Source organism: Rhamphochromis sp. 'chilingali' (genome assembly GCF_963969265.1).
Source record: "Rhamphochromis sp. 'chilingali' genome assembly, chromosome: 9".
NCBI classification, from domain to species: Eukaryota; Metazoa; Chordata; class Actinopteri; order Cichliformes; family Cichlidae; genus Rhamphochromis; species Rhamphochromis sp. 'chilingali'.
In genome coordinates, this window is record NC_137936.1 from 25,053,016 (window position 1) to 25,068,696 (window position 15,681).

The 15,681-nt window shown below is 39.7% G+C and overlaps 1 protein-coding gene across 7 annotated transcripts in view; it reads right to left on the minus strand.

Annotated features, from left to right (window-relative positions):
• cadpsb (Ca2+-dependent activator protein for secretion b) overlaps window positions 1-15,681 on the minus strand; it is a 66,459-nt gene that overhangs the window by 33,314 nt on the left and 17,464 nt on the right. For all 7 annotated transcript variants that reach the window (XM_080891516.1, XM_080891515.1, XM_080891514.1 and 4 more), the window contains exons 4-6: window positions 4,932-5,012; window positions 4,432-4,665; window positions 2,026-2,147 (exon numbers count right to left, since the gene is read on the minus strand). In XM_080891516.1, the coding sequence (XP_080747642.1) occupies window positions 2,026-2,147; window positions 4,432-4,665; window positions 4,932-5,012 (437 nt within the window). The remainder of the gene's footprint in view (window positions 1-2,025; window positions 2,148-4,431; window positions 4,666-4,931; window positions 5,013-15,681) is intronic.

Consider the following 15,681-nt stretch of genomic DNA (forward strand, 5'->3'; position numbering starts at 1 on the left):
TCACCACCGTCATTGTTGTTAATCGAGTCTAATGAACTGGTAACAAGAAGGGAAGCAACGGAATGATTTAGGATATGTACAAACCATGGGGAATTTCACAGAAGGGAACTATGTTATGCCATTTTGTATTTAACATGCTATGGGATTTTAACAACCCTCAACCAGTCAAAAACGTTGGTTTCAGCTGTAGATCATAGCTTACTCCAGCAGCTTTAATAATAAAGATCTGTGCTGTCCCATGAGTCTAGAGATTTACTGTTAAGACAAATTTTCCTTAAACCCACTTTTATTAAAGGTGGAACATGCATTAGGTTCTATATGTGTAGACTTCTACAAAAGCAACCCCCTCCTCCACCCAGACAAAATCATTACTAACGGGTCACCAGAAGTGTGTGGTCTCTGATACTTTCAGTTCCAATTTAAAATCAAAGAGAAACACAGCATTTCTGCTTCAACTTACTCTGGAAAAATGATAGGATACACAGCTGTGCTTACACACACCTTTGTCCCAACTATACATTATACATAATGATGCTAACATGAATCTATAGCATCTATAGTACGCAGATTGAATTTAATATAAATCTAATAAACATAATAATATTATTTGAGTACATCAATAATATAATGGGCTAAAAAATGCCTTGTTTGGGAAGCTACTGAGAATCGCCCTGATCCATCAACAGAGTGCAGCCTGGGCAGGTCCACTCACTTGACTCACTCAGTCTGGCTTGAATGACACCACTTAAACACACTACTGAATACAAAGAAAGATAATCAATAAAAATGAAGAGGAGGTTATTTCTCTGTTTCTTTTGTCTATCTGGGAGTGACAAAAGAAAAAGGCGAAAGAAGAGGAAGAGGAGAAAAAGGTAAGGCAATTCTGAATGGCATAGATAATAACGAGTAGATAGATAATTTATAACACAATGAGAATTTTTGTCTAGGGCTCCCACAGACTCTAGACTTGCTGCTGCCCATCAATCCCGACGATCGTCTTCAAAAACATAAGCGGTATGCATCGAAGCATAATGTGAATGCCAGGATACAGTGTTTCCCTGTTCCACTGTTTATTTTCTAAATGTGCAGTCCCCCTCCCCAAGCCAGTACAAGTGTACAGAGTCTGAAGAAGACTTCATTAAAATTGCAAGACAAGACGGTCTATGTCTCTGCTCTGCATTCACACAAAGTCTAGTTATTGAGAATCTTTTTCACAGGGTTATGTAAAGGTTGTGTGTGCTTTAAAAATGACTGCTATGAATAAAAGAATATCAAAAAATATGTTTAAAAATATATCTCTTGTTCTCGCTATTGATGCTTGCACTTCTCATTCGCTTTCTATCTTCCTCAACTGCTGTTCACTTTCTCTCTCTCTATCTCACTGAACCAGGAACGAAAGCCTAAGTTTGAATGTTGCATTTCTAGATAATACCCCAACAACTGCTGCAAATCATATAATCATCATTAAGTGCAGGTATTTTCCATATATAGGTGTTTGAGATCTGAATTTCCTGCCCTGGTCCAAAAAAAGAAAAAAGGTTTCAATTGAGAAAATAAGCAAACTCATGTTTTGGTAAACTTCACAGTGCTTTTCCATTTCCTTTTAATGCAGTCATTTACATACAAAGTGCCTGTGAAAGAGAATGAGGAACACTAGAGAGAACACCAAGAAGCCACTGGGTTGTGGGAGAGTTTAACAGCATACGTTTAGAGTATTTTTCTCAGAGCCAATTAATTTCTCAAAGTGTGGTTCAGCATGGATCTTACATTACACTTCGTGTTACCATTACATAGTTTTGATCGCAAAGCTCAAAACCACAGATGGCTCATCTAAAGGAAACAACAAAAATCAATTATTAACACTTCATTAACATTCATCTTCCATTAAACCAGAGGTTTGACTTCAGAGATTCCTCAGTAGGCATCAGTGCCTACGCTCTACTGATTTGAGTTACATTATTAAGGTATTTGTCATTCATATATATGCATGTGGAAAACCATGCAGGTGCGTGCTAAGGCTCTTACGTTGGCTTGGATGCCTCTGCCTGGTCAGTCTGGAGTTTCTCGCCTCCCTCCACCTCCATGGTGCAGTAAACAATCCTGTTTGGAGCCAGTGATTTCAAGCCCTGCACTTCCATGATCACCACCTGGGAAGCATAGACACCTCAGTGGAGGTTACTGATGTAAAGTGATTTATCTGAACGGAGTTTAAAAAGTCAGCATCTTATGAGCAGCTAGCAGTTCTAGGCAGTAATTTTTCGAAACAGTATGCCAGCCACAAAGACGATTTAAGCTTACGGCCAGTGCCCTCGTTGTACAAAAATGTAGATTGTAGTTGATTTTTTTTTTTTACTGGAACAGGCTGTAATAATTTCAGATTTCCTTCCAGTGAAGTATAACTCTCTATCATCAAAAGTGCTAGTAGGAATAATCTGTCACATCAGGTCTTATATTCACTCTTTAATAACTCTGAACACAATATAGAGATAACACTGCCAGAGGTAACTCTTAAATTGTAACCATGAATTTCAAATGGGAGAGCCAAAGGCAGAAATATGTGCTGGCAAGACAAGAGTTTACTTAGCAAAAGTAATTCTTAACTTTCCTGTATATTATGCTGTTTGTTATCTAGTCATCTTGCAGATTTTGCTTGGGGGTTTGGGGGTGGGGGTGGGGGGGTGCACTCAAAAAAATTTAAGGAACACTTAGAAAATGCATCAGATCTCAATGAGAGAAATATCATGCTAGATATCTTTACTGATATGGACTGGATAACGTGTTGTGAAGAAAACGATGCCACATGGTTTGATGAAAATGGAAATGATCAACAAGGGGTTGAATTTAAAAACACCCAATAACCAAAGCCAAAAATGCTGCAGCAGGCTAATCCATTGTGCTCAAATTTCATTGCAGCACCAACATGATAGTTTGCATGGCTTAACAACATTGCGGCATGCTCCTAAACAGCAGATGGTGTGCGAGGGGATCTGCTCCGGGATCTGGGATGTGCAAATCTGGAGGAGCTGGACTACCTGTGCAACCTCTACAGGGCCCAAGTATCGCCTCATGCTGCCAGTTGTGACACTAGCCTTAATCAAATGCAAAACTAGGAAATAAACTGTAAGAAAACAAGAGGAGGGAAAATATAGTGTCCTCCACCTGTAAAACAAGTCCTCATTTGGGGGTTGCCTCATTGTTGACCCTCCAGTACAATTTCATTAACACCAAAGCAGCTGAAACTGATTAACAACCCCCTCTGCTACTTAACTGATCAGATCAATATTCCAGAAATGTAATTGCCTTGATGATGTACTCTGATTACAAGGTGTTCCTCTAAAAATTTTTTGAACAGTGCATGAAAATCTTAACATCTGCTCTTTCTATGTACTCAACGCAGGAATCAAGTGACTTGTTGTGTATCACAAGTGATTCCACCTCGAGTTTCTGAAGAGGTGAATTCTTTCAGCGATTGGAAATAAACTTGGTGCTTTACCAAAGACCTATCACAGTGCCACCTCACAAAAACACATACTTCTTTTGCTACTGTGCAAATAATTTCAGACTTCAATCTCTAGAGTGGTGTGCCAAATTGTTTGTGAGCAAACAGAAGAAGCAGGGTCTTATTCTTCTGCACATTATGTACTTCCTGATTCCAAAATAGCACCGCATCATAAGAAGTGAGGTGCGATAGCTCCCTGTTCCATGGTAATAGCTCATCTCAGACAAGCCGATAACAAGATGACTCACATTTACCTGCTCCGTTAAGGAGCAGGTAAAAGGGGGTTTTTGTGTGTATGTGTTTATGCCAGTCTGCTCTTCGCACGGCGTCTGTTCAGTCCCCTGAACAGGTCTGCTGTGTGTTTCTATACTTAGTCTCAAGTAGTTGATACAAGTTATGAATTAAAAGTTATGTTGTAGACAGATGCAGTTTTGCATTTATATGACAGTTGGCTATATGTCAGATATCCATTTCACAATACCATCATCGAGGTGTCTGATTAGTCCTAGACTCATTCTGACATTCATAAAGAGCTGGCTCGAAAAGGAAGAAGATACAAGGATGTCTCTGAAAGAGAAGTCCTTGTATCTAATTCAACAGGCTATTACCTGCTTTATTCTCATAATAGCACAATCAGATGTCACACTGACTTAATAACAAGTAAATTAAAGACTATTTAATGTCAGCTGCATCAGACACTTGTGTTCTCACATGCATCTCCGTAGGGTCTATCCCTAAACCTTTCTAAAAGTCTAGAACGGTTTAGGGATGCAGCGAATGTGTCAAAATAGTTTATTTTCTGTAAATATCCCTACTTCTTTTGAGTGCCTGAAACATTTGTACAGTACTCCATCTCAAAACCATCGAAACTTTGTAATGCTTGTGATTTTCACATATTGATCATCACACACTCATATCTAGTATCTAATTACCTCTAAAGTAAATGACAGGACCACATCAGATTTGGACAGCGTGTTCTCATCCTCTTGGCCCATATCGATGATAGAGGTATTGTGTCCCCGCTTCAGCTTCTGGAGTTTAAACTCCCCGCCCTTAGACACAGGCATGCTCTCCAAGTTGGCCATCAGCTGATTCACTGAAGACTTGAGTTCCTCGATGAACATGGCCTCCATCTCTTTAGATACAAATTTGGGGAACTTTCCACCCTGTTGACAAAAATATAAAAAGGCTCAGAAGAGAACTACAAGTCGGGTAAAATAAAAATGATGAAATATCAAAGAAAGGTTCATTTACGTCAGTTTAATTAGTTTCCTATAGCAATGCTAATTATGTGTAAAGTAAATACAGCAACATTTGTAAATACTGCCCATACACTACTCTCTTCCACTACGATGTTTATAAAAGTTACACCATATTGGCAACATATTAACTATATAACAAAGCATGAATTCCCCCGCTGAGTCTGACTCACTCTGGCAATCTGGTCTGCCATCTGAAGACGACCATCCAGCTCTCGTCTGATCTGTGCAGCCTGCTCATCCAGGTTGTCCAGCTATTGGTAACCAGAGAAAAGCAAGTCAGTTGAATCCCACTAGGTATTGCAATGCTTTAAATGTGAAATATTATCATTATTGTTACTGTTAATAATGACTTGTTTAGGTTGCATAGGAATATAGGTATTTAGCCAGTTTTGTTGGAATGTCATGGCAACTGACGAGGTGCACGTACGCTCATGAGGAACCAGACAGGACCTGCACGGCATATTGCTCTTATTGTATACAGCCAGATAACAGTTGTTGGTGATAATACACAGAGAACGGTAGTAAACACAATGACATATAGCACAATAAATTTGATATGTTTATCAGACCTCGAGGGCACATGGTCTAAGGAAACAATCAACACTGATACAGCAGGAACACATATATTTCTCATTTCACGCAGTCTTCCTCCATGTCACGCGCTGCCACATACATTTCCTACAATGTAATTTGGGCCACAACAGTTAAGTGAGATTAGAAGCAAGTAATGCCACCTTGAACTGCTTTGCCTTGGACAGAAAATATGAGCACGTTACAGAGATCTGGTAAGCTCCCTAGATTTTTATTTTTAATTTTATTATTAAACTCTCAGATTTTCACTTCAGGAACAGCTGTTGCTGAGTCAAGTCACATGGCCCGAGGTCTTATGCTGGTCTTATGCTCCCTGTGGAGTCACATAAGGCGTTGCTTTCAATGACTCAATTTGAGTGAATGAACTGTGAGGCTGTAGACTTGGGACTCGGACTCAAGTCGCACTGGATTCGCAAACACAAGGACAGTCAACTTGACTTGGTGTTGCTAAAATACTGAAAAACACTCTACTGAATGTGGTTTTGTCTTTGAGCTCTGGCAAGCTGTCATAAATAATTAATGACATAACAAAGATGTGGGCAACATCGGCTCACGCACACTTTCAGCTGCAGATGCTGGAAGCGGAACAAAGAAAACTCTAAATTTAGATAATTAAATTTAAGGTACTGGATAATTATTGAGAGGCCTTTTTTTTTTAGCAAGTATCTAATTTATCACAAGAAACAGAATATAAATAAAGTAAAAGTTGTAAACAAAAAAGCTACTATTACTAAAAAGTACTGCGACACTGGTGGAGCTGTTGTTTATTGTACATGGTACATAGATTGGTTCTTATAAAGCACCTTTCTACTCTACCTGAGCAATTGAAGACATGCACATGCCTCATTCACATCCATTCAAGCCTAAGTGCCTTCTAACATTTACACACATTCACGCTCTGATGGATGCATCGGAGAGCAGCCAGTATCTTGCCCAAGGATATTTGGCATGCAGACTGGAGCAAGGGATCGGACCACCAACCTTCCGATTACTAGTTGAACTAGTTTATGGGAATACAGCATAGCAACTGTGCGTGGGCGCTCATTTGGTTACAATTAGCTGTTCGGGGCAATTGTTTGTATTTTTATTTATTAATTAATTTTTTCCATTATGACACACATCCTTTGCTATTACTGCTCAGCCCACTCTCAGTACATCCAATGTTAATGACGCATCCATTTTCTTAAACACTGATTCAATTCAGGATCATAAAGAGGCAGGAGGGTATCTCAGTATTGCTCCCTGAACAGGTGACAAGTGTATCACAAGGCTAACACAGAGATGCTAACATTAACACCTGCGGCCAATTTAGAATCACCAGTTAACATAACAAGCATGTGGGACACCCACCCCGGCTGTCCACTGCATTAAAACTCCAGGAACGTCCTGCTATAAAGTGACAGCACTAACCACTGCACCACTGTGCCACCATTAATAATGAATTACCAAAATCAGTAAGCTGCTGCTTTCTATTGTTCTAGCATCCCAAATTAAATACACGAGCTTGGGTCATTTGTTTAATTGAGTGCTTTCACTCTTATCGCAGGTTCATTCACATTATAGCTTTTGGTGTAGATGTGCCATGGTCAAGCTGCACATTTCAAACAGCTGATCTTAAATTGATGCCTCGGGAAAGGCTAAGCTGGGTGGGCCAGAAGAAATGACAACAACAGTGATAAAGAACAGCTCTGTCTTGAAATGAGCCATCCAGAACGTTTTCTGGTGCACAGGATCAAAACGAGAGATAACGCAACTCATTTACAATATTTGAAAAGTGCCTCGACTGGACAACATTAGATGCAGGCCTGACATCTGTTCGCCTAAAATTTGCCCCAGAGTAATGATAAGCAGAGAAATCTGCGTCTTTCTTACATCAATAATGAATGAGAGTTTTATATTAGCTGACACGAGGATGTAGTGGAAATGGCTGATGTCTTTTTCATGCACTGTGCTTCTGCATGTTTCACTCCTTCAGTTATTCTCTCAGCCAAAATGTCTCATTCTTGTCAGATTTGATGTTGTGACTCACCAGTCAGCACCGTTCCCACTATGAGGTCTGCAGCCTAATTGAGATGGGGTGTTTTTTGCAGCACAGTTGCACCTGGGGAGCCACAAACCTCTCCACCCAGCGGTGTGGTGTGCGTGAGTTTTACAGTGAAAAATAAAAATCAGCCCCGTCTCACCAAGGCGCTGTTAAACTGTAAAATTCTTGAGGTTTACATGAGCATAAAAACTGGTGGGAAAATGTGACGCTACAGTTTTCGTGGCACACACATACCGTATCAGAGATTTACTTTCAAGAGAAAGTAAATCTCTAGAATAAAAATACTTCAGTTTGCCAAACATACAGGACAAGAGACTGTCGATAAAAACATTGCAAAATTGTAGAAGAAACCTGTGATCTCTAATATTTCAATGCACAGCAGGAGCAGGAGCTGCACTGTAATAATATAAGTTCTTTAAAATATTTTATATTTCTCACTGTCTAAAAAAATCATTCAGTTATTTGAAAATGTGGCAATACTTTTTCCAACTATATGTCCCTTATTGGGTTAAGTGACTTTCAATATGACAAGCTTGAAAATAACATGAAATAGTGCCCCAACAGAAGCAGGATACCATAAAATATGCAACGCATATAGCATGGTGTTCTTGAGAGGGGTAATGTATCACAATCAATTTTTGATTTTATCACTAACAGCCACTTGGTCTCACCAGCTGAGCTCCCGATTCTATTTGTGATAACAGTGCTTTAAACTCCTCTGGTCTCCTGCTAATGGGATGCGTGCCAGACCTGACCTCTCTGTGCCTTATGGTATTTCACTCACTTATATTACATTAACAGGCCTTGTCTTTCAGGCTTTGCCATATTGATTCTTCGCCCCTTCCAGCAATCCTTTCTAAGAGAGAATGAGGTGAAGTCACGGTGCAGCCATTAGAAGCAGAGGAGGGGTGTAGTAAGTAACACACAGGAGGGAAAAGACTGACACAGACACCCGTGGTCACGGTCTGTACATTGAAAAAAAGGCAATACATTTTAGAAGCTTAGTCATGCAATTAATGGAATATTGTTTTCATTACTGAAATGTGTTATCAGTTTGTAATATATTCAGATGTGTGTTAAATGGTGAACTGTCAAGTGTGGTGTGCTACCAGTGTTGGCCACTGAACAGCCACCCTACTACATAACCCAGAGTTCCTGTTTAGTAGAGCACATAATCAGACTTTGCCACCAGCTGCAGCAGAATGTCTGCATTAGAAGCACAGCAGTACTCTGCCACGCTGAGACTCTTAAATGATGGAGAGCATCCTGTGGCAGGAAATATCATGAACCAGAGTATTATTTTCATTGTCCAAGAGCAAAAAAACCCCAAAAACAGATTTATCCACAGCCACAGCTCTGAATGATCCTATATGCTTTCCTTTCCCTTCTTTCCCTGCTGCTGCTGGTCTTGTGCTGCCTGTCAAAACGCTCAGAGATCTGGGTACTGTTGGACTGCGGTGCAAGCGACATCTGATTCTTGCAATCCCAAAAGAACAGCCTGGAAATTCAGCAGCTCAGCCTGTTAGTGTCTGACGCTGCATTTTTATTGTATGTGTGCTGTGTGCTTTCCCCCTCCTGCTAAATCCAGAGAATACGACGGACCTAAACCCATATGTCAAGGAAATATCTCTTCACAGGAAAATCTTTTATAAGTGAAATTGAACAAGGCATTAACACATATTTTATTACAGATATGTGTAAATTGCAGTTCATCTGCAAAATTGCTAACATGGAAAGAGCACGTGAATCTAACGGGTGCAATGTGAAGGGGGGGATGGGGTCGCATTTCTCCTGTTACTGTCATCTCTGCCCTGACAGCTTTGAAAAGGAAAGACAGTGCTTGCTGTGAAAGGGGAGGAGAGCTGATGGAACTAACAGCCACCACCTACTGAGGCCCACTGCACCCCAATCTTATCAAGCCTACAACTACTGAAAGGTCACTATTGTCAGTGGCTCTCAGGGACAATATAGGTGGACAGGTAATCTCATATAAATAAGACTGGCTAAAAGGTAAATTTCTGTCTATGTTACAGCACCATTGCAGCTAAATAAAGGTGACACTTCCTCAGTGTTAGCTAGACTGACAGCAGGTTAAAGGTGACAGAGCAGAAGCAGGCGGGTAGTTAACAGCTCAGCTGATAACACATTCCCAGGTGGATGCTGGGACATTAGCGGCAGCCTGTAAACATTGCCAGAGGCAGATTTTTATAAAGACCAAAGACAGGGCGGGCAGGGCTAGATCGGAGCTAGATGGGACCTGCAGGACTTGAAGCTGTCCTATATTTAGAACTGCTGCTGTCTGCATCAATGCGTTTGTGCTTTATGTGTGTTAATCTGCACGATGTGAGAAAAGGCTGTAGTTATTTGAGCGCACCATCGTGCAAGGTACCCCAGTTAGAAAATGTAATTGCAACTACTTTTTTTTTTTTCAAGAACATCCATCTCATTTCTGCTCATCTTCAACACAGTGCCTTGTTCTTAAAACCTAGGGACACCTCAAAACAGGAAGTAGGCATGAATTATATTCACCCTGAGTCCTAAAAAGTCCTAAAAAATGATTTGAGTTATTAGAGATAGACTTGTATACAAATACAAATTCACATCAATGGGCTCCTGCTTACAGCACTTAACAACACATAAGATATGTTACGTTACACTTATTATATGAGTGTTTAAGATTGTAACTCTACTTTTCAGAAGCCTTGATAAGAGCCTTGAACTCGAAGCATTGCACAGAAATCATTTTATGGAAGCTGTTTGACATGTGGATGAATCTGTTTTCAAACCTGTTGCATGATCTTTTTAAACCAGGTCCAGCCTATTATACATTGTGATGGGCATAGCTTTTTTGATCTTTATAGCTGACCTATAATAACTCTATCAACAGAACAACACTTAATTGCAAGTTGGTGCTATGATGCAAGTGATTTTGATTACGTCCATGCCTTATTTGGCAGTGTACTCTATATGAAACAATGGTGGAAAATTTGGTCATAGGGCTTTTTGGCAAAAGCATCCTAGAGCTAGAGTGAACCCCATTAGAAGCAGGCAAAGCTGGTGCTCAAGCACAGCAACGCTGTAGCCAAAGTGTGCCGTGAAACAAGGGCAGTCTGTCTCAGAGATAAAGGCTTGTGTTGCCTGAGAAACTATCAGCAAGAGTAGGCGGGAAGGTCATCACTCAGACAAGGGAAGAACAAAAGCTGAGATCGGAGAGAGCTGAGCTACGGCAGATGGAGACCTTCAGAAAAAACTTCACTATCAGGGTTTCCTAATATGTTTTGCAACCTCCAGAGAATATGGGATGGAACGGTATGGTAGATCTTTGAATGCAAGAAGCTGAAGTAAACTGAGCTTGGATTCAATGCAATCTGTGGCTAGAAAACCAAAACAGGCTACAGAACCACATCAATATCAAGGCTATTCTGTAAGATGGAAGTGTGAGAGAGGGCCCATCAACATGCAAAAGCCTCCCCGGTTAGTGAGTGTCTCTGGATAAAGAGAAATGACTCCACATGGGTTTCCAAGTACTGATTTCTGCTTATAGGTAAAGCTGGGATGCTCAAATGCATCAAAGCACAGAGGAAAAACAAGAAGATGTCACGACTCACTTGGTGTTCCCACAGAGAGTTGGCACCATGTCTTAAGGACTGGACTTAGGGAATATTTCAAGCTAGGACTATAAAATAGTCTATTAGTACACTTTTCAGGAAAAGAGGTTGTTATTTTGCTGTGATAATGGAGATTTGGAAAACATGGAAATAGTTTGTTTTATAGTTTTCCCATATAATAAATATTGTCTATATTCCATCCACACATCAAGCTTCACATCACTGCTTTTTCAGCTAAGAGGTGGCTTGCCAGGCATAGCAAATGCTTTCATCCTCTCCCAATCCTGTGTGGAGTGAAGAGGCTCCATTACGCCATTATATCAGCAACAGGCTAAACCAGGAAGAGCTCAGGCCTCATTTCCCAACTAACAGTTGCTGACATAACAAATTTAAGGGAAAAAGGAGGGATCTCCTTTAAAAACCTGTCAAAGGCAAACTGATTGGAATATCATCTTTCGCTCTGGGTGGGTGTCTACAGGCCATGATTTGCAATTCTTCAGAGGGGAAAGTTTCATTTTGTTTGTGCTTTTCTTCTTATTCCCAGGCTTAGGTAATTTAATCAGTCGCTCGAGATTAGAGAATCATTTCACTAAGTGAGAGCCCATTGATGTGAATAAATATCAGTGATTAAAACAACTCAGAATGAGAATCTGCGAGCAGTGGTAGCATTTCGTGCCGAAATGATTTGTCAGCTAATTATTTCAGTTCCTTCAGCAACTAGGTTCCCACCAAGCTCTACAAGAGAGTAAGAACTTTACCGAGCAGTTGTTGACCTGAAAGCGTGCATAATGCCATCCCTTCATGCTCACTTCTCCTGAGGTGAGTGCAAGAGAAGTGAGTTTCATGCCATTAACAAAAATGCATCAGCCACTAGCAATGGATACAAAATGTCCTGTTGTTATCTGCAAGAGCAAACATAAGTGCTTAAGGGTTGGTTTGATTTCTTTGTTTGCTTGTTTCTGTGTTTTAAATTGTGTTGTAGTTTACACTATCAGCTACTTATCATAGGGACCAAAGCTAAAGAATGCACTGCCGAGGACAGAGACGGAAATCTATAAAAAAGTAAAAATCAATTCCTCAGTTTAAGTCTGCATTTTATTTTCACCGCAGTTCTTCCTGATGGATAACCGATTGTAAAAATCAACAGACTCTTTTTTACAAAAGCTATAATTTTACCTTGCAGAACATAGGAGCTGCCGGACTGCTGCTTTAAAGCAGTGTGTTTGTTTCTGGATTTGTGTTACTTCCATAATTTTAACTAATACCTTAAAAAAATTCAGTCACACAATCAAACTAATAGCAATAAAAGCAGGCATCAACTCTTGAGCTAATAAAAAGAAAGAAAGAAAAAACTGCCAAAAGCTGTATTGGCTACTTAAAGTGGGTTTTCTCTGATTTAGGCTTCTGCAGGCAATCCTTGTAGAGCCTACATTACAATGTAACCTACATAATTGGCTGAACTTGTTACCAGCTTTCATGTGTGTGTTGTTTTATGTGTTAGTTACCTTGTTGATTTGCCACATATAAAAGAAGGTGGTGACAAGGTGACAATTACATTTCAATAGAGGTGCACCATCAGATTATGGTGTAAGTTATGCCACAGAGGGGGTTATAACTAGGGGTGGGTTTTAATAATTGATTCATCGATTAAAATCGATTCTGGCTTGGATAACGTGATATCGATTCATTAAAATCCTGAATCGATTTTTTTATATAAATGTATTTTGCCCAAAATTCCAGAATCTCAGGTGAAACGTCACAAAATTTTGACAACCACCAAACATTTAAAACAGTAAATGAGAGCAGGTACACGGCTTCTGCACAAAGACGTAAACTCAAAGCGCGGACCTGCGGATCAGAATCAGTGAGATGTCGCCTTTCTCACCCGACGGCACGGACACGGTCGGGGCTGAAAGCCGACAGCTCGCTGATTCTGATGTTTCGGCGGGTCCGCGCTTTGTGTTTACTCCCTTTTTGCGCTGATTCCAAAGCTGTTAGTTTTATCTCTCTCCAAACAATATTGACTGAACCAGCAGCAAAAGAAGATCCAAACTGCGCTTCACATAAACATCGTCATGGATTCCCTCTGACTTTCACTGTTTTGCTTCTACCACGATAAAATCACACTTCATGCACAGCTCTCTCTCTCTCTTTCTCAGTGTACTTCAAGAACAGTTTCCCGTCTATCCCCGAAATCTGTTTTCTGCATTATTCACTTGCTTGTTATGCACAAGACTACCGTTATTTACAGCGCTGTCGGTCGATGTTTTTTTTTCCTTTTACTTACTTCCGAAAAGAAAACCTAATTTCTGCCGTTCAATAGGCTTCTGAACAAATTTAAACTTTTTAAAATTATACAAAATGCAAAACGCTGTGTCTCTAATAAAACCGCTGTAACTTCAGAGGTAATGTTCATATGTTGATTAATGGTTTTCTTTTGTTTTTGATGTACTGCAGAATATTTTTATAAAATCCCAGGCCAGGAGAATCACCTTCATGTTTTTCTGTGTTTTATCTTCAGCTACTTTGACACAAAGGCATCTGCTGTGACGCTCACACCTTTGATAAAGTCTGGAAAGTGTCAGCTTCCTTTTTATAGATACAAAAATATGTAAATGTACTGATCTGAATTATAATATTTCTGACTGTCTGAGGCAAAATTTCCCAGATTCAAATCGAATTGAATCGAATCGATTCTAGAATTCAGTGAAGATACCCAGCCCTAGTTATAACATCCCTGTAGAATTAACATCCAAGTATAAAGCTGCATGCTAGGTGCCCATGTTAAACTTCACAACAACACATAGCAATTTTTGTCTATAAAGCTAACCATAACAATCACAACAACTGTATATTGGCTACAAAAGGAATTCAAATTTTGTAAAGGCCTAATCTTTGCTAACAGTAGGTGTCTTCTTGGCTTCACCTCAGCTAATTTGAGTCATGAAATTTGGACCAAATTTATCCTTGTTTGTAGTCCTAATGGCTTTTGGAACATTTTTATTGCAAATATTTGACCAAAAATACAGACAGCCGTCAAGAAAGTCTGTGCTCCAATTTTGGTTAGTGAAATTTGAGTATTTTATTTGCTACCGAATGCTAATTGGTAGGTGCCTGGTTCTATTGTTTACAGTCTACTGATGAAACTTAAGTTTCAGCAAGTTAGCTAATAACTTAGCACTCCATCAATCATACAAATAAGGTCACACAAAAAGTGATTGTAACAGCAGTAAAAAGCTCTTCCATCGCAGGTTAACCAATGCTCACAAAACTCTCAACACTTATACATGAAAAGTTTTCCTAGACGTTTTAAAACTGGTTTCTCACATTACTATTTTACTCAAGAAAAACCCAATACAAACATATTTTTCTATAAACGCTATCATATGAAGAATTACAAGTGGACACAGACTTCACCATAGATTAGACTAATTATGACTTTTCAGTGTAGACACCAAGCACATTTTTAAGTTATTTGGTCATGCTTGGTGTCACTGCAGATAAATAAATGTGCAGCCATTAGTCAGTAGACCATGCTCAGAGTTTGGCTGGCGCAGCAGCTGGCCGTACACGTCTAATCAGTCTGTTAGTCATTTCCAGGGGCTGCTCTTACTTTAGCACGAGACAGAAATAGACCAGTGTTTCCTTTGACTAGTTGAATGCAAGTGCAAAAAATATAAATCCCCAGTGATAACAGCTAAAAAATGATGGCCTCTGAATCCCAGCCAATCCATGAAAACCTTTCATCAAATCCCAGCAGCCCTGAGCCATGCAGACTGGATTGCTGCATTTCCTTTTAGTGCGGATTTTATCGTGTAGTAGAGGGCAGTATGCAGCAGCTGGTTGCTTACTGAGAGATGCTCCAAGGCACCAATAGTACAGTCAAATACATTTATTACAGCAGCAAAAGAAATGAAACAAGATGCCAAGAACACCTGGAACAACAGTTACAGTGAAAACAGATATAAAAACAAACGCACTTATTCAGATTGTTTCACTCACGAGGAGACACGTAAATGACCAACTTACCTGCAACTGCAATGCAAGGGTGAAGAAATACAATTATGCACCATGTGTATTTGTATTTGTTCATTTGTACTGGTGAATTGTTGATTCTTGATCTGCATTGTTCAAGCTAGGTTCCGTTTGAAGAAATTGCATGTTTTGCATGCAAATTTGTGACCCTATACCATCAGCTCTGCTGCCAGAGTATAAAAAAATAGGTTAAGCATCTTTAAAGGCTTGGGAGGAAAAACACACTGAATATGAGCGCCATGTATTGCTCATAAGCAATACACACATGCAGAACACTGCCTATATAGTTAGTTTCCATCTGAAACATTTCAATAATACTAAACTAATTTAATTAGCTTACTAGCATCTCATGCCATCTGCTTGTATTTTAGCAGCTGCTGAAGGTAGAATGACACCTGATCCAAAGTAGCTAAGTGCTTTAAAAACTAAACTGCCTCCCATAAGATGTGTTCATTAGAACTAAATGAAATTATTTAGTGACCAGATACGAACATTTCAGAGGTTTCCTCCAAATGCTGCCAAATCGCAAAGAAAGGCAACATTAGCAGTGCTTTTAGCTTTCTCATAGTGAGCAGTAAAGACAGCAAGGGAAGGAGAGTTATGTCTGACACAAGCACCCAAGTGTCCACTTTTATCCACCAG